At 44.9% G+C, this 22,994-nt stretch overlaps 2 protein-coding genes across 2 annotated transcripts; both read right to left on the bottom strand.

Annotated features, from left to right (window-relative positions):
• Positions 1 to 14,289: 14,289 nt before the first annotated feature.
• Positions 14,290 to 14,861, bottom strand: LOC123077806 (uncharacterized). Its single transcript, XM_044500134.1, has one exon. The coding sequence runs from the start codon at positions 14,748 to 14,750 to the stop codon at positions 14,496 to 14,498; it is 255 nt and encodes an 84-aa protein (XP_044356069.1). The 5' UTR covers positions 14,751 to 14,861; the 3' UTR covers positions 14,290 to 14,495.
• A 404-nt stretch (positions 14,862 to 15,265) lies between these two features.
• Positions 15,266 to 19,675, bottom strand: LOC123077805 (uncharacterized). Its single transcript, XM_044500133.1, has 4 exons — positions 19,501 to 19,675; positions 17,918 to 17,960; positions 16,133 to 17,809; positions 15,266 to 15,888 (listed from the first exon to the last, which is right to left on the bottom strand). Coding segments are annotated over exons 2-4 (2,091 nt in total). The 5' UTR covers positions 17,919 to 17,960; positions 19,501 to 19,675; the 3' UTR covers positions 15,266 to 15,475.
• Between the last annotated feature and the right edge of the window lie 3,319 nt (positions 19,676 to 22,994).

Below are 22,994 nucleotides of genomic sequence, written 5' to 3'. Positions count from 1 at the left end.
GGATGGTGGAGACTTGATGAGGTTATTGAACCGTCACTTCAACTAGTGTGTAGCAGGGCACAGGAAGTTGTTCCTGTGACACCTACACCAATTGAAGTGGAAGCTTATGATAGTGATCATGAAACTTCGGATCAAGTCACTACCAAACCTCGTAGGTCGACAAGGATGCGTACTACTTCAGAGTGGTACGTAATCCTGTCTTGGAAGTCATGTTGCTAGACAACAATGAACCTACGAGCTATGGAGAAGCGATGGTGGGCCCGGATTCCGACGAATGGCTCGAGGCCATGAAATCCGAGAGAGGATCCATGTATGAAAGCAAAGTATAGACTTTGGAAGAAATACTTGATGGTCGTAAGGCTGTTGGGTGCAGATGGATTTTAAAAGGAAGACAGACAATGATGGTAAGTGTCACCATTAAGAAAGCTCGGCTTGTTGTTAAGATGTTTTCCGACAAGTTCAAGGAGTTGACTACGATGAGACTTTCTCACTCGTAGCGATGCTAAGAGTCTGTTCGAATTATATTAGCAGTTACTGCATTATTTATGAAATCTTGCAGATAGGATGTCAAAACATTGTTTCCTCGATAATTTTCTAGAGGAAAGGTTGTATGTGATGCAACCAGAAGGTTTTGTCAATCCTGAAAGATGCTAACAAGTATGCAAAGCTCCAGCAATCCTTCTAAGGACTGGAGTAAGCATCTCGGAGTTGGAATGTACGCTTTGATGAGATGATCAAAGATTTTGGGTTTATACAAAGTTTATGAGAAACTTGTATCTCCAAAGAAGTGAGTGGGAGCACTATAGAATTTTTGATGAGTATATGTTGTTGACATATTGTTGATCGGAAATGATGTAGAATTTCTGGAAAGCATCCAGGGTTATTTGAAAAGTGTTTTTTAATGGAAAACCTGGATTAAGCTACTTGAACATTGAGCATCAAGATCTATAAGGATAGATCAAAAACGCTTAATAGTACTTTCAAATGAATACATACCGTGACAAGATTTTGAAGGAGTTCAAATAGACCAGCAAAGAAGGAGTCCTTGGTTGTGTTACAAGGTGTGAGTAAGACTCAAGATCTGACCACAGCAGAAGAGAGAGAAAGGACGAAGGTCGTCCCCTATGCTTTAGACGTAGGCTCTACATATGCTATGTTGTGTACCGCACATGAAGTGTGCCTTGCCATGAGTTAGTCAAGGGGTACAATAGTGATCCGGGAATGGATCACATGACAGCAGTCGAACTTATCCTTAGTATCTAGTGGACTAAGGAAATTTTCTCGATTATGGAGGTGGAAAAGGAGTTCGTCGTAAAGGGTTACGTCGATGCAAACTTTGACACTAATCCGGATGACTCTGAGTAGTAAACCGGACTCGTATAGTAGAGCAGTTATTTGGTATGGCTCCAAGTAAAGCGTGGTAGCTGCATCTACAAGATGACATAGATATTCGTAAAGCACACACGGATCTGAAAGGTTCAGACCCGTTGACTAATAACCTCTCTCACAAGCGAGATATGAACAAACCCCATGGGTGTTGGATTCATTACAATCACATGGTGATGTGAACTAGATTATTGACTCCGGTAAACTCTTGGGTATTAATCACATGGCGATGTGAACTAGATTATTGACTCTAGTGCAAGTGGGAGACTGTTAGAAATATGCCCTAGAGGCAATAATAAATTGGTTATTATTATATTTCCTTGTTCTTGATAATCGTTTATTATCCATGCTAAAATTGTATTGATAGGAAACTCAGATACATGTGTGGATACATAGACAACACCATGTCCCTAGTAAGCCTCTAGTTGACTAGCTCGTTGATCAATAGATGGTTATGGTTTCCTGACCATGGACATTGGATGTCGTTGATAACGGGATCACATCATTAGGAGAATGATGTGATGGACATGACCCAATCCTAAGCCTAGCACAAGATCGTGTAGTTCGTTTGCTAAGAGCTTTTCTAATCTCAAGTATCATTTCCTTAGACCATGAGATTGTGCAACTCCCGGATACCGTAGGAATGCTTTGGGTGTACTAAACGTCACAACGTAACTGGGTGGCTATAAAGGTGCACTACAGGTATCTCCGAAAGTGTCTGTTGGGTTGGCACGAATCAAGACTGGGATTTGTCACTCCGTGTAAACGGAGAGGTTTCTCTGGGCCCACTCGATAGGACATCATCATAATGTGCACAATGTGACCAAGGAGTTGATCACGGGATGATGTGTTACGGAACGAGTAAAGAGACTTGCCGGTAACGAGATTGAACAAGGTATCGGGATACCGACGATCGAATCTCGGGCAAGTAACATACCGATTGACAAAGGGAATTGTATACGGGATTGATTGAATCCCCGACATCGTGGTTCATCCGATGAGATCATCGTGGAACATGTGGGAGCCAACCTGGGTATCCAGATCCCGCTGTTGGTTATTGACCGGAGAACGTCTCGGTCATGTCTGCATGGTTCCCGAACCCGTAGGGTCTACACACTTAAGGTTTGATGACGCTAGGGTTATAGGGAATAGATATACGTGGTTACCGAATGTTGTTCGGAGTCCCGGATGAGATCCCGGACGTCACGAGGAGTTCCGGAATGGTCCGGAGGTAAAGATTTATATATGGGAAGTCCTGTTTTGGTCACCGGAAAAGTTTCGGGTGCTATCGGTAACGTACCGGGACCACCGGGAGGGTCCCGGGGGTCCACCAGGTGGGGCCACCGGCCCCAGAGGGCTGCGTGGGCCAAGTGTGGGAGGGGACCAGCCCCAGGTGAGCTGGTGCGCCCCCCCCCCCCACAAGAGGCCCAAGGCGCAAGGAAAGGGGGAAGGGGGAACCCTAGGCTCAGATGGGCCTAAGGCCCACCTAGTGGTGCGCCCCCTTCTCTCCCCCTTTGGCCGCCCCTCCAAGTCCCATCTAGGGCTGGCCGCACCCCTTGGGGGGAACCCTTGATGGGGGCGCAGCCCCTCCCCCTCCCCTATATATAGTGGGGGTTTTGGGGCTGCCATAGACACGAGAACATCTCCCTCTTGGCGCAGCCCTACCCCTCTTCCTCCTCGTCTCTCGTAGTGCTTGGCGAAGCCCTGCTGGAGTACCGCGCTGCACCACCACCACGCCGTCGTGCTGCTGCTGGACGGAGTCTTCCCCAACCTCTCCCTCTCTCCTTGCTGGATCAAGGCGTGGGAGACGTCACCGGGCTGCACGTGTGTTGAACGCGGAGGCGCCGTGGTTCGGCGCTTAGATCGGAATCAACCGCGATCTGAATCGCTACGAGTATGACTCCTTCATCCGCGTTCTTGCAACGCTTCCGCTTAGCGATCTACAATGGTATGTAGATGCACTCCCCTTCCCCTTGTTGCTAGATTACTCCATAGATTGATCTTGGTGATGCGTAGAAAATTTTGAATTTCTTCTACGTTCCCCTACAGATATGTGGTCCCGTCGCCCCGTCTCATGGACTTGCGGCAAGGGATAAGAATGCCTGGCCGCGCCGCATGGAAAACTTGCAGGTATCATCCAGATCAATCCGACTTCACATCACTCGCGGGTACCCCTCGGGGCCGACCCGATGTCATCATGGTTCTGTGGTAAGTCGAAGTAACCGTGTGTCCAAAACAGCAAGGGGGAAACCTGAGGAATCACCCTCGATGGATTCCCACTCGATGTAACCGTCAAGGTGGACTCAGAGGAATCACCCTCGATGGTCCACACTTGAGGGGTTGCACGACAGAATCGTTATCGGGAATGGTGTAGGAGGAATCACCCTTGATGATCGCGACCGAATAGCTACACTACAGGGTTAACATCAGAAGTGCTGACGAGGTATCACCCTCGGCACTTGATAGTAACTCTGCAGAGTCGTACAACTAAGGGGGGAGGGGTGATGTGCGGTGTCGGGGCCTGGACGTCGATCACATTGATCGAGTCATCAAACATAAAGCAGGGCACCTAGGACAAGGTGGGGGTCACTGATGGATCACTAATCAACCTAAACTAAGCAGTTTAGGATAAGCAGGTAAGGTATGAAAGTAGGTAACAAAAACAGGCTATGCATCAGAATAGGAGCAATCAAGTACAATAGCAAAATCTAATGCAAGCATGAGAGAGAATGGAATGGGCGATATCGAAATGATCAAGAGGGGTTGGCTTGCCTGGAAGCTCTGCTGCAAAGGAAGAAGGGTCATCGGAGAAATAGTCGATCACAGGGGTGCTACCTCTTGAGCACTGCGTTGGTTTTCCCTTGAAGAGGAAAGGGTGATGCAGCAAAGTAGCGTAAGTATTTCCCTCAGTTTTTGAGAACCAAGGTATCAATCCAGTAGGAGGCTACGCGCGAGTCCCTCGCACCAACACAAAACAAATAAATCCTCGCAACCAACGCGATAAGGGGTTGTCAATCCCTACACGGTCACTTACGAGAGTGAGATCTGATAGGATAATATTTTAGTATTTTTGTGATAAAGATGCAAAGTAAAATAAAAGCAAAGGAAATAACTAAGTGTTGGAAGATTAATATGATGAAGATAGACCCGGGGGCCATAGGTTTCACTAGTGGCTTCTCTCAAGAGCATAAGTATTTTACGGTGGGTGAACAAATTACTGTTGAGCAATTGACAGAATTGAGCATAGTTATGAGAATATCTAGGTATGATCATGTATATAGGCATCACGTCCGAGACAAGTAGACCGACTCCTGCCTGCATCTACTACTATTACTCCACACATCGACCGCTATCCAGCATGCATCTAGAGTATTAAGTTCATAAGAACAGAGTAACGCCTTAAGCAAGATGACATGATGTAGAGGGATAAATTCATGCAATATGATAAAAAACCATCTTGTTATCCTCGATGGCAACAATACTATACGTGCCTTGCTGCCCCTACTGTCACTGGGAAAGGACACCGCAAGATTGAACCCAAAGCTAAGCACTTCTCCCATTGCAAGAAAGATCAATCTAGTAGGCCAAACCAAACTGATAATTCAAAGAGACTTGCAAAGATAACCAATCATACAAAAAAGAATTCAGAAGATTCAAATATTGTTCATAGATAAACTTGATCATAAACCCACAATTCATTGGTCTCAACAAACACACCGCAAAAAGAAGACTACATCGAATAGATCTACACAAGAGAGGGGGAGAACATTGTATTGAGATCCAAAAAGAGAGAAGAAGCCATCTAGCTAATAACTATGGACCCGAAGGTCTGAGGTAAACTACTCAGACTTCATCGGAGAGGCTATGGTGTTGATGTAGAAGCCCTCCGTGATGGATGCCCCCTCCGGCGGAGCTCCGGAACAGGCCCCAAGATGGGATCTCGTGGGTACAGAAGGTTGCGGCGGTGGAATTAGGTTTTTGGCTCCGTATGTGATCGTTTGGGGGTACGTAGGTATATATAGGAGGAAGGAGTACGTCGGTGGAGCAACAGGGGGCCCACGAGGGTGGAGGGCGCGCCCTGGGGGGTAGGCGCGCCCCCCTACCTCGTGGCCTCCTGGAAGCTTCCTTGACGTAGGGTCCAAGTCTCCTGGATCATGTTCGTTCCAAAAATCACGTTCCCGAAGGTTTCATTCCGTTTGGACTCCGTTTGATATTCTTTTTTTGCGAAACTTTGAAATAGGCAAAAAAAACAGCAATTCTGGGCTGGGCCTCCGGTTAATAGGTTAGTCCCAAAAATAATATAAAAGTGAATAATAAAGCCCAATAATGTCCAAAATAGAAGATAATATAGCATGGAGCAATCAAAAATTATAGATACGTTGGAGACGTATCAAGCATCTCCAAGCTTAATTCTTGCTCGTCCTCGAGTAGGTAAATGATAAAAACAGGATTTTTGATGCGGAGTGCTACTTGGGATTATTTCAATGTAATTCTTCTTAATTGTGGTATGAATATTCAGATCTGAAAGATTCAAGACAAAAGTTTAATATTGACATGAAAACAATAATACTTCAAGCATACTAACTAAGCAATTATGTCTTCTCAAAATAACATGGCCAAAGAAAGTTATCCCTACAAAATCATATAGTCTGGCTATGCTCTCTCTTCACCACACAAAATATTTAAATCATGCACAACCCCGATGACAAGCCAAGCAATTGTTTCATACTTTTGACATTCTCAAACTTTTTCAATCTTCACGCAATACATGAGCGTGAGCCATGGACATAGCACTATATGTGGAATAGAATGGTGGTTGTGGAGAAGACAAAAAAGGAGAAGATAGTCTCACATCAACTAGGCGTATCAACGGGCTATGGAGATGCCCATCAATAGATATCAATGTGAGTGAGTAGGGATTGCCATGCAACGGATGCACTAGAGCTATAAGTATATGAAATCTCAACAAAAGAAACTAAGTGGGTGTGCATCCAACTCGCTTGTTCACGAAGACCTAGGGCATTTTGAGGAAGCCCATCATTGGAATATACAAGCCAAGTTCTATAATGTAAATTTCCCACTAGTATATGAAAGTGATATCATAGGAGACTCTCTATCATGAAGATCATGGTGCTACTTTGAAGCACAAGTGTGGTAAAAGGATAGTAACATTGTCCCTTCTCTCTTTTTCTCTCATTTTTTTATTTGGGCCTTTTCTCTTTTTTTTATGGCCTCTTTTTTTTTATTTAGTCCGGAGTCTCATCCCGACTTGTGGGGAATCATAGTATCCATCATCCTTTCCTCACTTGGGACAATGCTCTAAAAATGATGATCATCACACTTTTATTTTCTTACAACTCAACAATTACAACTCAATACTTAGAACAAGATATGACTCTATATGTATGCCTCCGGCGGTGTACCGAGATATGCAATGAATCAAGAGTGACATGTATGAAAGAATTATGAACGGTGGCTTTGCCACAAATACAATGTCAACTACATGATCATGCAAAGCAATATGACAATGATGGAGCGTGTCATCATAAACGAAACGGTGGTAAGTTGCATGGCAATATATCTCGGAATGGCTATGGAAATTCCATGATAGGTAGGTATGGTGGCTGTTTTGAGGAAGGTATATGGTGGGTGTATGATACCGGCGAAAAGTGCGCGATATTAGAGAGGCTAGCAATGGTGGAAGGAAGAAAGTGTGTATAATCCATGGACTCAACATTAGTCATAAAGAACTCATATACTTATTGCAAAAATCTACAAGTTATCAAAGCAAAATATTACGCGCACGCTCCTAGGGGGATAGATTGGTAGGAAAAGACCATCGCTCGTCCCCAACCGCCACTCATAAGGAAGACAATCAATAAATAAATTATGCTCCGACTTCATCACATAACGGTTCACCATACGTGCATGCTACGGGAATCACAAACTTTTAACACAAGTATTTCTCAAATTCACAACTACCCAACTAGCATGACTCTAATATTACTACCTCCATATCTCAAAACAATTATCAAGTATCAAACTTCTCATAGTATTCAACACACTCATAAGAATTTTTTACTATTCTTGAATACCTAGCATATTAGGATTATTTAAGCAAATTACCATGCTATTTAAGACTCTCAAAAAAATCTAAGTGAAGCATGAGAGATCAATAGTTTCTATAAAACAAAACCACCACCGTGCTCTAAAAGATATAAGTGAAGTACTAGAGCAAAAACTATATAACTCAAAAGATATAAGTGAAGCACATAGAGTATTCTAATAGTTTCCGAATCATGTGTGACTCTCTCAAAAGGTGTGTACAGCAAGGATGATTGTGGTAAATTGAAAAGCAAAGACTCAAATCATACAAGACGCTCCAAGCAAAACACATATCATGTGGTGAATAAAAATATAGCTCCAAGTAAATTTACCGATGGAAGTAGACGAAAGAGGGGATGCCTTCCGGGGCATCCCCAAGCTTTGGCTTTTAGGTGTCCTTAGATTATCTTGGGGGTGCCATGGGCATCCCCAAGCTTAGGCTCTTGCCACTCCTTGTTCCATAATCCATCAAATCTTTCATCCAAAACTTGAAAACTTCACAACACAAAACTTAACAAAAAATCTCGTGAGCTCCGTTAGCGAAAGAAAACAAAAGACCACTTCAAGGTACTGTAATGAACTCATTCTTTATTTATATTGGTGTTAAACCTACTGTATTCCAACTTCTCTATGGTTTATAAACTATTTTACTAGCCATAGATTCATCAAAATAAGCAAACAACACACGAAAAACAGAATCTGTCAAAAACAGAACAGTCTGTAGTAATCTGTAACTAACGCAAACTTCTGGAACTCCAAAAATCAGCCAAAATAGGAAGACCTAGACAATTTGTTTATTGATCAGCAGCAATTGGAATCAATATTTTATCACGTTCTGGTGATTTTTAACAATTGTTTTCGTGAACAGAAAGTTTCTGGAAATTACAGCAAGATCAAATAACTATCATCCAAGAAGATCCTATAGGTTTAACTTGGCACAAACACCAATTAAAACATAAAAACACATCTAACCAGAGGCTATATCAAATATTTATTCCTAAACATAAGCAAAAAGCAAAAAAAAAAACTAAAAATAAAATTGGGTTGCCTCCCAACAAGCGCTATCGTTTAACGCCCCTAGCTAGGCATAATAGCAAGGATAGATCTAGGTATTGCCATCTTTGGTTTTAGGGAAAAAGAGAGCAAACTTGTTATCTATGGAATTAATCTTTCTATTTTGACAAAGTATATGGCCATTAATGATAGAAGAAAGATTAAGTATGTTGCGGAAATTGGCATCTAGGCTAGCTTTTATCTCTTTGATAGATTCGTTTTGGTAAGAAAGCAAAAGAGATGTGATTTCAACTTTCTCGTTAATGGGGTGCCCAAATATAGTTTTCATCTTTTCATAGGTATCTATGGGGTTCCCTTCGAGAAAACCCTCATCAAAAATAGAGTCTAAAACTTGTTTGAACGAAGCGGGCAACCCAACATAAAAGCTCTTTAAGTAAACCTCAATTTGGTATTGAGGTACATAGCTAGCCCGGATCCATAATAGCCTATCCCAAGCATCTTTCAAAGATTCATCGAGTAAATAACGAAATATTCCAGAATCTTCTTCATCAAAGTTGCTAAGGTTTTCATTGATAACTCCGGCAGGTTTTTCCACAGTATTTTTATTTATGAGTTTAGATAAGATAGCAAGATTGTCTAAAGTGCTAAAACTTGGGAGAGGAACCCCAACTCTTTTTGGTTCCGACATGGCAAGGGAAAAGTGAACAAAAAGAGGCAACCGGAAAAGAGGAGGCAAATAAAACGGCAAGGGTGAAGTGGGGGAGAGGAAAACGAGAGGCAAATGGCAAATAATGTAATGCGGGAGATAAGGGTTTGTGATGGGTACTTGGTATGTTGACTTTTGCGTAGACTCCCCGGCAACGGCACCAGAAATCCTTCTTGCTACCTCTTGAGCACTGCGTTGGTTTTCCCTTGAAGAGGAAAGGGTGATGCAGCAAAGTAGCGTAAGTATTTCCCTCAGTTTTTGAGAACCAAGGTATCAATCCAGTAGGGGGCTACACGCGAGTCCCTCGCACCTACACAAAACAAATAAATCCTCGCAACCAACGTGATAAGGGGTTGTCAATCCCTACATGGTCACTTACGAGAGTGAGATCTGATAGATATGATAGGATAATATTTTTGGTATTTTTGTGATAAAGATGCAAAGTAAAATAAAAGTAAAGTAAAAAAGCAAAGGAAATAACTAAGTGTTGGAAGATGAAGATAGACCCGGGGGCCATAGGTTTCACTAGTGGCTTCTCTCAAGAGCATAAGTATTTTACGGTGGGTGAACAAATTACTGTTGAGCAATTGACAGAATTGAGCATAGTTATGAGAATATCTGGGTATGATCATGTATATAGGCATCACGTCCGAGACAAGTAGACCGACTCCTGCCTGCATCTACTACTATTACTCCACACATCGACCGCTATCCAGCATGCATCTAGAGTATTAAGTTCATAAGAACAGAGTAACGCCTTAAGCAAGATGACATGATGTAGAGGGATAAATTCATGCAATATGATAAAAACCCCATCTTGTTATCCTCAATGGCAACAATACTATACGTGCCTTGCTGCCCCTACTGTCACTGGGAAAGGACACCACAAGATTGAACCCAAAGCTAAGCACTTCTCCCATTGCAAGAAAGATCAATCTAGTAGGCCAAACCAAACTGATAATTCGAAGAGACTTGCAAAGATAACCAATCATACATAAAAGAATTCAGAAGATTCAAATATTGTTCTTAGATAAACTTGATCATAAACCCAGAATTCATCGGTCTCAACAAACACACCGCAAAAGGAAGATTACATCGAATAGATCTCCACGAGAGAGGGGGAGAACATTGTATTGAGATCCAAAAAGAGAGAAGAAGCCATCTAGCTAATAACTATGGACCCAAAGGTCTAAGGTAAACTACTCACACTTCATCGAAGAGGCTATGGTGTTGATGTAGAAGCCCTCCATGATGGATGCCCCCTCCGGCAGAGCTCCGGAACAGGCCCCAAGATGGGATCTCGTGGGTACAGAAGGTTGCGGCGGTGGAATTAGGTTTTTGGCTCCGTATCTGATCGTTTGGGGGTACGTAGGTATATATAGGAGGAAGGAGTACATCGGTGGAGCAACAGGGGGCCCACGAGGGTGGAGGGCGCGCCCTGGGGGGGGGGTAGGCGCGCCTCCTACCTCGTGGCCTCCTGGAAGCTTCCTTGACGTAGGGTCCAAGTCTCCTGGATCATGTTCGTTCCAAAAATCACGTTCCCGAAGGTTTCATTCCGTTTGGACTCCGTTTGATATTCTTTTTCTGCGAAAATCTGAAATAGGCAAAAAAACAGCAATTCTGGCCTGGGCCTCCGGTTAATAGGTTAGTCCCAAAAATAATATAAAAGTGAATAATAAAGCCCAATAATGTCCAAAACAGAAGATAATATAGCATGGAGCAATCAAAAATTATAGATACGTTGGAGACGTATCAAGGGGCAGCACCTGTCTCGGGGTCTACCGGAGAGAAGAGGGGGAAGAAACAATAAATATAAAGCAAACAAAGCATCATAAAGCATAACATGGCGATATGCAGAGCTAGGGGTGTTCTAACGCAGGACTACATGTTGTAAACGGAGAGGGAAAACATCCTAAGGGGTTTTCCCGGTGTTTGGTATTTTCCAAACAGACGAAAGAGAGGGGACGGTTCCATGTTCAGCATGCTAGGGGCATGCGACAGATGAACGGACCACGTATTCGGATTCGTTGGATTTTTCTGAGCAACTTTCATGTATAAAGTTTTTCGATCCGAGCTACTGTTTATTTTCTATGAATTTTAAAAGATTTAGACATTTTCTGGATTTATTCAAAAATTGTCAAAAGTGGAATATGACATCAGCATGACACGAGGATGACATCAGCAGTCAACACACTCACTGACCAGAGTCAAACCTGACCTATGGGTTCAGTGGGACCCACTAGTCAGTGACTGTGGCTTTAACAGAGGGGTTACATTAACTAAATAGGTTAATTAGTGGGTGGGACCTACTGTTATTGAGTGATTAGCATTTAAATTAATTAAATAATTAATTAACAGATTATCTATATAACTAAAATCGTTTAAACAGGCAGGACCCACATGTCAGAGACATGGGGCCGACCACGTCAGCGGCTGACCGGGTCAATGGGTCAATGGGGCCCACCCGTCAGCGACACAGGGGGACCCACACGTCAGGCCAACTCAGCGACGGCCAATGACTCGTCGGAATCACGCTGGCGAGCTCGTTCGCGGTGGCGCTCGTCGGGCATCGTCAGAAATCGACCACAGGGCATCATTTTGATCGCGGTCGAGCGCGTTAGAACGGCAAGACGACGGCGCGTCGATTGGTGGTGGTTTCGTGGCTGCGGTGGCCGAAGACGAGCGGTACGACGCGCCGGCGGCAGGGTGTTTCGGGCGAGCATCGGCAATGGCGATGTGGCGCGCTATCGGGCAAACGGAAGGGCTAGTCGGGCCCTACTCGACGCGGCGAGTCCAACGGAAACATGCCCGTGACCATTTGGTCACCGAAGTCTCGCCGGCGACGACATCCGCGACGGGGCGTCCGGGCATCTCCAATGCGACCACTACGGCGACGAAAACGCGCGGGAAGAGAGGGGAAAGGACGGCGACGAGATCCGCGGCGGAGCGTCCGGGCATCTCCAATGCGACCACTACGGCCACGAAAACGCGCGGGAAGAGAGGGGAAAGGACGGCGACTGCTCACCGGGCCCTCTAGGTGAGCTCAAATGGGCTCGGGGAGGCTTGTCGTCGCTGGAACCATCGCCGGAGTCGAAGATGGCCGTAGGGGAAGAAGAGGTCGCCGGGCTCGACTCGGTGGCTCCCGGCTTGAATGGCTGGCCACAGTCGACAAAGGAGACGATGGCAAAGCCTCACGACATCTCGGCGAGGCAAGGCGGTGACGGAGGGCGCGGGATCGACGGAGGACGGTGACGAGCTCTCGGGCGAGATGGGGAAAAGAGAGAGGCGAGACGCGTGCGAGCGAGTGAGGGGGCTAGGGTTATGGGGGAGGACGAGAGGAGTTGGGGAGCTGGGTGGAGTGGGCGAGTGGGGAGGGAGCCCGAGGCGTCGGGGCTGCCCTTATCCCCTCGCTGGCGACGTAGCAGTGCGGGGCGGCGCACCTGGTCCGGCGGGGACGCGCCCCGGTCGGAGGAGCAGTGAGGAAGGGGATCGACCGTGCGGGGGGGGGGGGGGGAGGTGGGCCAGCTTGCTGGGGTGGGCTAAAGCCCAGTGGGGCAAGGGAGGGCTTCTTCTTTTTCCTTTCTTTTGCTCTTTTCTTTTTACAGAAAAATGCTTTGCAATAGTAGAGCCGCCAAAAGGATTCTGTAAAATGTGGGACTTGATCACATAATTAAATTGCACTAGTTGGCACTGCCAAAAAAAGAATTGTGAGGCTTTTGAAATAGTTTGCCACTTTTATAATTCAAAAAGGCATTTAATCTATTTGTTTTAGCCACTGTTTATTCAGTTTAGGGCACTTAGACATTTTGCAAAATGTTGGTTCACCACCAATATTAGTTATGGATTATTTGCCACACTTTGAACATATTAGTTTTCATGTTTGAGAAAATTGAATTTTAACTTTAAATTTTAATTTTAATTTGAATTGAGTTCAAAAGCAAATGAGGATTAGCAACAGTAGGAGTGATGACATGGCACCACCAACGGGGGATTACTGTAGCATGATTCTCGGAATGTTACACCTATCCGTCCTCCACATTTGTTGTCGGCAATGGCGAGTCTTCGTTTTTGGCTTGATTGGTGGCATGGTGGCTCATCTTCATGCTCCTCTTTCTCTGTTTTGTTTTCTTACTATGCTAATAGTTTCATCTCAAAACTTTTCCTTAATAATTGGGATCTGGATCTTCAACGTGTGCTGTCTCCTAAAGAGTTGGAGAACTGGCACTGTCTTGCTACCATCTCTCCCACGCTCTCGGAGTCGGCAGATTCGGTGATCCAGCCTCATGCTGCTTCTGGTTGTTTTACAGTTAAATCTCTTTATTCCAGATTGATAGAGGGTTCTCCTACTACCAAGTTCATAGATGTGTCGCGTCCTAGAGTTCCTCTCAAAATTAAAACCTTCATGTCGCAATCTATTTGTGCTCGTTTGTCAGCGGTGACCAAGTTCGTAAGCGTAATGGCCTTGATTTTGATCTTTGTGTTTTGTGTGATGCTCGGACGCATTTCTAAATGTGACTTAGCCATCATGTTCTCGTGTTGATTTGGTCGTATGTGACATGGGAGCCCACCTCTTTCAATGAGCTCCGGTTGCTGATAGGTCTTTATTGAGGCAAATCAGGTGTTTATTTTGGTTCGATTTTTTTATTTTGCAACGTGTTGGGTTTTATGGACTACCAGAAACAAGTTTACTCTCTGTTCAAATTATTATTCTTTCTACTGCAGTGGAAATCATTGACCAAGAGGGTGACCTAGAGGAAACTGAGCTGCTGATCTCGCTCGTTCGTGCCATGGCGTTCTCTCTTTCTCAGCAGGATCTAGCTTCTCCGACCTAGGGTCCAGTTGTGGGCATCTTATTGTGTTTTTACTGCATGCTGCATGTGCAGTATCTAAACTTGGTAACTAATGTGTGGTCCGGTGTTAGACTGTTGGATGTACGGGTGAATTCCACATGTTGACCTTCTTTATAAAGTTATAAGTGTATGCCTTTTCTCTAAAAAAGAACAGTATTGCGCGTTTTTATATTGTCATCTATACATTATTTGGAGGATTAAAGTTCACAAGATCATACACAAACTCCGAAACCAAAACATACACGTGCATGATTAAGTTCAAAGCAACCACAAAGACACGCCAGAACTCTTGCGAGAACGATTACAACCACGATACGAGTTCTACATGACATCGCCGGAAGGAACGAGCAGCAAAACTGCCGCTGCAAACTTATACATATACCAGCCAGAAAATACTAGTACTAGCAAAGGATGACAAGGATGCCCGCGTGGCTTCAGAAATAGGGGAAGCGCGCCATCATGGCCGGCGGCGAGCTGGACTCCTTGCAGAGGGAGTCGAGCTTCCACCCGGGCAGGGAGACGGCGCCGGGGCGCACCTTGCTGGCCGGGGAAGGCGAGCCCGGGCTGATGGGCTCCTTGCTCGCCGCCTTCACCGCGTCCACGGCGCCACCGCCACCGCCACCGCCCGCCGCCGGCCTAGGCGCCGGGACGATGGTTATCTCTGGCGTCCGGCTGCTGCTCCCTTCCATCTCCCCGCTTCCTATGCTGTAGATGAACCTGGAGGATTTTCTTGCGTGCGTTGGAAGTGTAGAACTGGTCTGCTGCACTACTGCCTTCAGTGCGATCTGCTTGCCTCGCCTTGCCTTTATGCCATTTTTATTGAGAGGCAGAGATGGCGATGGTTTTTTTTTTCTATAACAAACAACTGATTTAGTTGTCTTCTTTATTGTTGGGAGAGGATAAGATCAAGACGTAGTCGGATAAGGTCTACCACGGCATCGTCATCATTCGACTTGGAATTATTTCTCAAGACACTGATGAGCGGATAGTGCACGTCGACAAAGACCAGTGGCCTCACCTGCGTGGTTGGTTTAACCTACCAGCTTTCCGTAGTTATCTTGTAAATTTTGTTTTCGTGAATACACGCCGTAATTGTTCACAAAATATCTAACCTATGACATTTTTGTAATAATTCCAGTTCCATGGTCTATACTCTGATTCTCAGGTTTCACAGAATTGTCGGCAGAACATCATTCATAGTCACGGGAAAATGAAATGGCCACCAAAATTTTCATTATCATGGCCCCTACTCTACTCCAGTTTCTGGTACGATTCACCTTGACATGAATCTACAGTCTATGTAGTCCACTAAAGACCAACCAAATAAAGATCAGAAAACATGCAGATGCAGCGAACACTGCCCCTTCAACTATCCAAAAATACAGTGAGCACAACAGAATCCGCATACTGTCTGTCATAAGCCGAAAAGATCGTTGGTGCCAAAGATGGATCCACCAAACTGCCTGGTGTTCAAGTCTCCACCATCCAAGGCCGACGGGAACCTGTCGAGCCACTGGGTCAGGCTCGGACCGTCCGAATCCTCCACCCACGGCGAGGTCATGTCGATGTCGTCCAACGCGATCGGATCGCCCTCTGCTTTCTTCTTCGCCGTCGTTTTGGAGTCGGAGTGGAGCGTGAGATTGTAGTGCACATAGGCTTGGTCGGCCAGTGCCTCCTTGTTCAGCTTGTTGCGCTTCTCGGAGTGGCTATGGAGGATGATGGTCCAGTCCCTTTGGAAGGTCAGGGTGCTGCAGACCTGACTCACTATTCTTACGGCACAGTGTTGTAATGCTGGCGCTGAATCACCATATTGTTCCCACCACATCCCTGAGAAGCAAAAAGGTCATTTGAATAAATCCAGATTAGGGGAAATGGAGCAGAGCGTCGTGATTGTGCATGGAAGACAGATAGGATGACTTTGCAGCAACTTCAACTAATGTCGCTAAACTGAAACTACGATTACGGTGTGCGACAAATAAGTGTCAATATATCTAGTGCTTAGAGGGGCTCAAAACACAGAAGTACTCAGGAAATATTTAAAGTACAAAATTTCAGTGCGAAAGGGAGAAACCTGGGGAGGTGTTGTTGCGGGCCTCTTTAGCAATGTTAGAGGCGAACATTCCTTGTGCCTTGCGAAAAGCATGCAGTTCCGAAGTGATACCCTGCCTTTGATCTGGGACTGTAAGCACTTTATCCAGGACATGGTAGAACTCCTCCTTGATAGTAGTGAAAAATTTGACTTCTGGATTATACTGGATGCTTGGGTTCAGAAAAGCAGCTGCTGAATGAAGAGGCGAATGCAGCTCCACCAGCCATTTCTGCTCCACAATATCCAGAAATGACTTGCATTTGCCTTCATCCATTATGTAGTATGTTCTAATAGAATCCATCACCTTTGTCATAGACTCGTATATATAACCAATGGCAGCCTTGCCTCCTGAGACATCCCTCATGACCCTCAGTAGAGGTTCTGAAACAGCCGCTATCTCTTCGACTGCTCGCCAAAACTCATCGTCACTGAGGATCTCAACGCAGGAAATACTTAGAGATCTATTTGCATATGGAGAAGATACATACTCAGAGCTGTGAAACATTTGCTTCAGCTTTGATCTGTGCTTCAACAGTGACTGCAGAGTGAGGAAATCTGAAACAGATTTTGTAATCCCTGAGCAAACAAGCTCCTGCCCTGCCATACACCTCCTCATAAGATCAAGAACCCAGTTGTTGTTGTAGACAAATCGTGTAATTGTTTGTGCTTGACATATGCATTGGTTAACCCAATCAATCTTGGAAAAGTCATCCAACATTGAGTTTACACAAAACGAAGTGCAGGGAGACCAGAAAATGGTGTTGTAGTTCTGCATTATGAGTTTATCAATATTACCGTAGTTTATGTTCCTATCACTAATAATCTGAACAACATTATCTGGACCAACTTCCTGAATCACTTCATCAAAGAGCTCATACATCCCTCTGTGATTTTTTATGTGTGGAGAAGCATCTACTGTTTTGAGGAAGAATGTCCCTAGTGGAGAAGAGACAGAGAAGTTGATTAGGGCTTTCAATTTGTTGTCAGTCCACGAATCGGCTAATATGGTACAGCCTGTAGTCACCCAATCCTTTTTGATCTCTTGTGTTCTCTGCAAAACCTCTGACTTGAGCTTTTGGAGCCATTTTGTTCTCAAAACATCGGCTGATGGCCCTTGGAATTCCTGCCCAACAAGTGTGTCCATCATATGCTTGTATGAAATGGAGTCTGCAATACTATAGTCCAACTTATTCTCAAAAAAGAATTCAGCAATGCACCGTTCCACTTCCAATCCCGAAGCCGGACGGGGCTTGGTGGCAGCACTAGACAGTCTAAGTACCGGAGCAGGCACTTCCAGGCCAAGGAGCTGACTCGGCTCGAATGCAGGAATAATAGGCGGCGAAGTAGGCAGCCCTGGGGAGGAAGGCTGAGATGGAAGTTCCCGTGTTCTTTTCGGAAGCACTGACAATTCAGCAACACGTTTCCTCTTGAGAAGCTCAAGCTCCCTGTGTGATTCCTTGGCTTCTATGAGAGCGATCACCTTTTCCCTGACATCATCAGTCACCCTGACGCAAGGGTTGACGCCTTTGCTCGGAATTTGAGACAGATGAAACTTGAACCTGCTTATTCCACCATTGATAACCTTTTGGCAGAATCTGCACCGGACCCTGTTCCCGTCTAGCTTGTCGCCGTACTCCCAGCAGGCATCCTTCTCCCGCACTGAAGTATATAGCAAATGATCACGAAATAGAAATGCAGCACACCAACGTTTGTCATCATAGGAAAGATTCAAGTTATAGATGGTGCAACTGAGAGAAGGAACAATACTTTATGGCGAAGCAGGAGGCTGGAGGTGACTTCAAGTTGATATCTGCAGGGAAATTAAAGGTGTGAATTACTAAGGCCTGCTGCTTATGATGTAACTGAGTAATCTGGGTAACTAGGAACTGGATGCATTGCAAGTAGAAGCTCAAAATGCTAAAGAGGACAGAGTTAATTGAACTGTTGGAACCAGGACATCTAAGTGTGTATGTAACTGTGTATATACAGTGCAACACAGCCAATTCAGTATTGCATCTTCATTCATTAACGCCGCCGCATGGGCGATGCTCTCCAAAGTTTTGTGTACCTATCAGCAAAGTCACTAGTGCCTGAAAGTTTGAGAATACATGCCACAATCATGACCTTCTATATATAGCGGATTGCACGTGACGTACAGGAAAATAATTCCAGTTACAATCTTCCTACATAATGGCCTGATGTCTCTAATTGCGCATGCGCTAAATATGGTAAGGGATAACAGAATAACCCCACCCCCCCCCCCCCCCCCCCCCCGCCGGGGCCCGCAGACACAACGGGAGATTTTCAGATGTTGACGCTGGACTGGAAGTCCAAGAACAAGGGGGGCGGCCGCCCATTGGTGAATATGTCGGCGAACTGTCAGAAGGAAGGCACATGGAGCACACGAATGTGTCCAAGGGCAACGCAATTGCGGGCGAAGTGGTTCTCGATAGAGCACTGAAGCCGAGAACCGAGCCGTCGTCAACTCATGTCAGAACTGCAACACACCCTACCCCGGGTCGTTGTCGTCTTCTGCAACAACGTCAGCGCGGTCCGAACCCGGTTCAACAACAGTCGCGGTTGTTGAACCAGGTTCGTAGACATGTAGACCGCACTGACGTTGTCGCTAAAGACGACAGTGGCCCGGGGTAGAGGCATAACAGTGCCGTACTACCTCCGTCCAGCTTTACCAGTTCCCATTGTATTTTGTGTCAAATTTTGACCATAGATTTAACTAGCAAAATTTAAGTTAAATATTATAAAATTTATATCAATAAATTCTTATTCAAAAGAAGTTTCGAATGATCCTCTTATTTTTACTACATACTTCCTTCGCTCCGAAATACTTCTCATGGTTTTAGTTCAAATGAACAAGTATTTCGGAACGGAGAGAGTATTTTATCAATCAAATTTACAGTCAGAATTTGACAAAATACGAGAGGACTAATGAACCCGGCCGGAGGTAGTACACCATTGAGGCATTTGAAAAGCTACTACTACTCCTTGAATCCAGCCCAATCCAAGAAATGAGGCTCCGGTAAGATCTGATGGTCCGAAGCTGTATGTATCGCTGCTCTGGCAATTCATCAGCCAGAGTATCAGCGGCAGAAATGGAAACAAAGTCGATTCCTTTGATTTCTTTACCATTTGTTCCCTCGGACCAACCCAAACTTCCAGAACAGTTCGAGTTTCCAGTACTTCAAAAGGGTTATACTAATTTCTTTTCACCGCCGATCGGCAAAATAATCGCTGCGACTCGCGAGGAATAATCTACTTAAGGAATAAAGCGAGATCCGGGTTCTTCAAGCTTGCTTGTGTAGATCGCGGAAGGGGGCGGGGGGGCTGCTAACCTGAGCTTCGCGGAGCGATTTAGCTTGGGGTATTTCTCCTCTCTTCTCCCCGATTTATCGTCTCCTGGTCGGGAGGAGGCTCGGCCGCCGCCGCGTCGCGAGCGGAGCCGTGCTGCAGTGGGGGAGAAGAGCGTGCGAGATGTCTACGCTTGGGGAAGGGGGGGATGGCGTGGGCTGCGGGTACGCAACGCGAGATACCACGATATGGGTCTATAATAAGAGAGGAAAAAAGATACCACGAGATGGACTGGCCAGTCTCGTCCACGTGTGCTATGGAGCTCGAACTGAGTAATCGAGACGTACAAGTGCTTTATTGCACATCTAAATCGAGCATAAAAAAGATACTCACACGATTTTTCATGTAAGATCAATGACAGAGAACTGAATCTAAAACGCCCGCAAAACGTCCAAATCAATATGTCTGAATGTTTTTTCGATCCATCGTGGTGCCGTAAATGTCCGGCTACGCGTCTGGGTGTATAATTTTTTGCAAATTGGATACAGAGCTAGGGGATGTTTGCGGGAGTCCGGATCTCCATCACGTAGGACTCCGACGCCCGCCCAAGACCCTATCCGGAGCCTGGACATTGGCCATACCCGCACTGTTTCGCGCCAAAGCCCGCACATTCCCACCCTTTCCATTTGACCGTCACCATCATCTACCCACGTTCCAGCCCCTTTCACCGCCCGCCGCCACATGGATCCATTTGTATTGTTACCAGAGATGAAGCGGGAGGATCCAATGGTGGCGGCCGCCCGGAAGATCAACTCGGCGACTCGCAATGCGCGCCATGGGCAAGGCGAAAGCGGCTTTGGAGCCGGCCACTGATACATCTTCGACTTATCTATAATTTTTTATTATTTCATATTATTATATTATCAATCTTGTATGCTTTATATGCAATGTTATATTTTTTTGGAACTAACCTATTAACCCAGTGCCTAGTGTGAGTTGTTGTGTTATGAATGTTTTTGGTTTTACCGAAAATCCCTACCAAACAGAGTCCAAACATGACCAAAAAAATGACTTTTTTCTGGACCAGGAGGGACCCTAGAAGTTTCGGGAGAGGACCAGAAGCCAGCCGAGGAGACGACAAGATAACAGGGTGCGCCCAGGGGGGTAAGCGCGCCTTGATGTCTTGTGGGCCCCTCGTGGCTCCGTCTGACCTAATTCCACTGCTATAAATTCTCAAATATTGCAAAAAAAAAACAGAGCGAGACCCGAAACAATTATTCAGCCGCCGCAAGCCTCTATTCTTCCGCGATCCCATCTGGAGGCCTCCGCCGGTACTCTGTCGGAGGGGGAATCGATCACGGAGGGCTTCTACATCAACCTTGTTGCACCTCCGATGATGTGTGAGTAGTTCCCCACAGGACCTATGGGTCCATAGCAGTAGCTAGATGGCTCTTCTCTCTCTCTCTCTCTGATCTTTAATACGATGTTCTCTTCGGAGATCGATTCGATGTAATCTTTTTGCAGTGCGTTTGTTGGGATCCGATGAGTTGTGGGTTTATGATCAGATTGTTCATTAAAAGTAACTGAGTTATTTCTGAACTTTACTATGTGTGATTGTTATAGCTTTGTATTTCTCTCCAATCTATCCGTTTGGTTTAGCCAACTAGATTGATTTATCTTCAGTGGGAGATGTGCTTTGTGGTAGTTTAAATCTTGCGGTGTCCTCACTCTGTGATAGGAGGGGTAGCGAGGTATGTATTGTATTGTTGCTACTAAGGATAAAGCGACGGGGTTTGATCATATTGATTAGTTTTATTATGTCTACATTATGTCATCATGCTTCATGCATTACTCTGTTTGTCATGAACTTAATACCTAGAGAGGCAAGCATAAAAGCGCTCTCGAAGTGGAGTAATAGTAGTATCGTATCGGTCTACGTGTCACGGATGTAATGCCTATGTACTTATCATGCCATGAATAACATCATAACTATGCACTATTCTATCAATTTCCCAACAGTAATTTGTGTACCCGTGCTACTTGTGAGCAGCGTTGGGATTTTCCCCGAAGAGGAAGGGTGAAGCAATATAGTAGATGATAGTATTTCCCTCAGTGGAGAACCAAGGTTATTGAACCAATAGGAGATCCATGCAAACAACCGTCGACAGTACCTACACACATAAGAGCAAATACTTGCACCCAACGCGGGCAAGAGGGTTGTCAATCCCCTTGTACTCGTTAATTGCAAGGATCGAATTTGATAGTAGGTGATAGATAAATTGTAAAGTAAAATAAAAGTAAACAAATTGCAGCAAGGTATTTTTGGTTTTTGTAATATGAATAAAATAGACCGGGGGGGCATAGTTTTCACTAGAGGCATCTCTCTCATAAAAATTACATACAGTGGGTAAACAAATTACTGTTGGGCAATTGATAGAAAATCACATAGTTATGACGTTATTCATGGCATGATCACGCACTAGGCATTACGTCCGTGACAAGTAGACCGACTCCTGCCTACATCTACTACAATTACTCCACCAATCGACCGCTATCGAGCATGCATCTATGATATTAAGTTCATGACAAACAGAGTAACGCCTTTAAGCAAGATGACATAATGTAGACAAGTAAAACCAAGCAATATGATTAAACCCCATCGTTTTCCCCATAGTATCAATAATACAAATACGTGCCTCTCTACCCCTTCTGTCACTGGGTGAGGATAGGCAAGATTGAACCTACTACTATGCAGCACTAACACTGAAGATCTACTCATCAACTTGGCCAAAGAAAACTCATAGATCAGAAAGCATTACATAGCTATAATAATCACACATAATAAAGTTCAGAAAAGATTCGATTGCTTTCAATGAATAATCTAATCATAAACCCACAATTCATCGGATCCCAACAAACACACCACAAAAGAAGATTACATCGAATAGAACTCCGAGGAGAACATTGTATTGGAGATCAAAGAGAGAGAGCCATGTAGCTAATCACTATGGACCCATAGGTCTAGTGGGATGTACTCACACATCATCGGAGGTGCAGCAAGGTTGATGTAGAAGCCCTCCGTGATGGATTCCCCCTCCGGCAGAGTACCGACGAAGGCCTCCAGACGGGATTGCAGAAGAATAGAAGCTTGCGGTGGTAGAAAAGTAGTTCTGTTGGTGCTTCTGGGGGTTTTCCAATATTTTAGAATTTATAGCGTTGGAATTAGGTCAGACGGAGCCACAAGGGGCCCACAAGACATCAGGGCGCGCCCTGTTGTCTTGCCGTCTCCTCTTTTCTCTTTTGGACTCCTTCTAAAGCTTCTAGGGTCTATTATGTTCCAGAAAAAATCATCAAAAAAATTCATCGTGTTTGGACTTCGTTTGGTAAGGATTTTATGTAAAACCAAAAACAAGCATAAAACAACAATTGGCACTTAGCACTAGGTTAATAGGTTAGTTCCCAAAAATGAAATGAAATTGCATATAAAGTATATAAGATTGATAATATAATAACATGAAATAATAAAAAATTATAGATA

Source organism: Triticum aestivum, chromosome 3D, assembly GCF_018294505.1.
Source record: "Triticum aestivum cultivar Chinese Spring chromosome 3D, IWGSC CS RefSeq v2.1, whole genome shotgun sequence".
Taxonomy (NCBI): domain Eukaryota; kingdom Viridiplantae; phylum Streptophyta; class Magnoliopsida; order Poales; family Poaceae; genus Triticum; species Triticum aestivum.
This window is presented reverse-complemented; position numbering and strand designations above follow the sequence as displayed.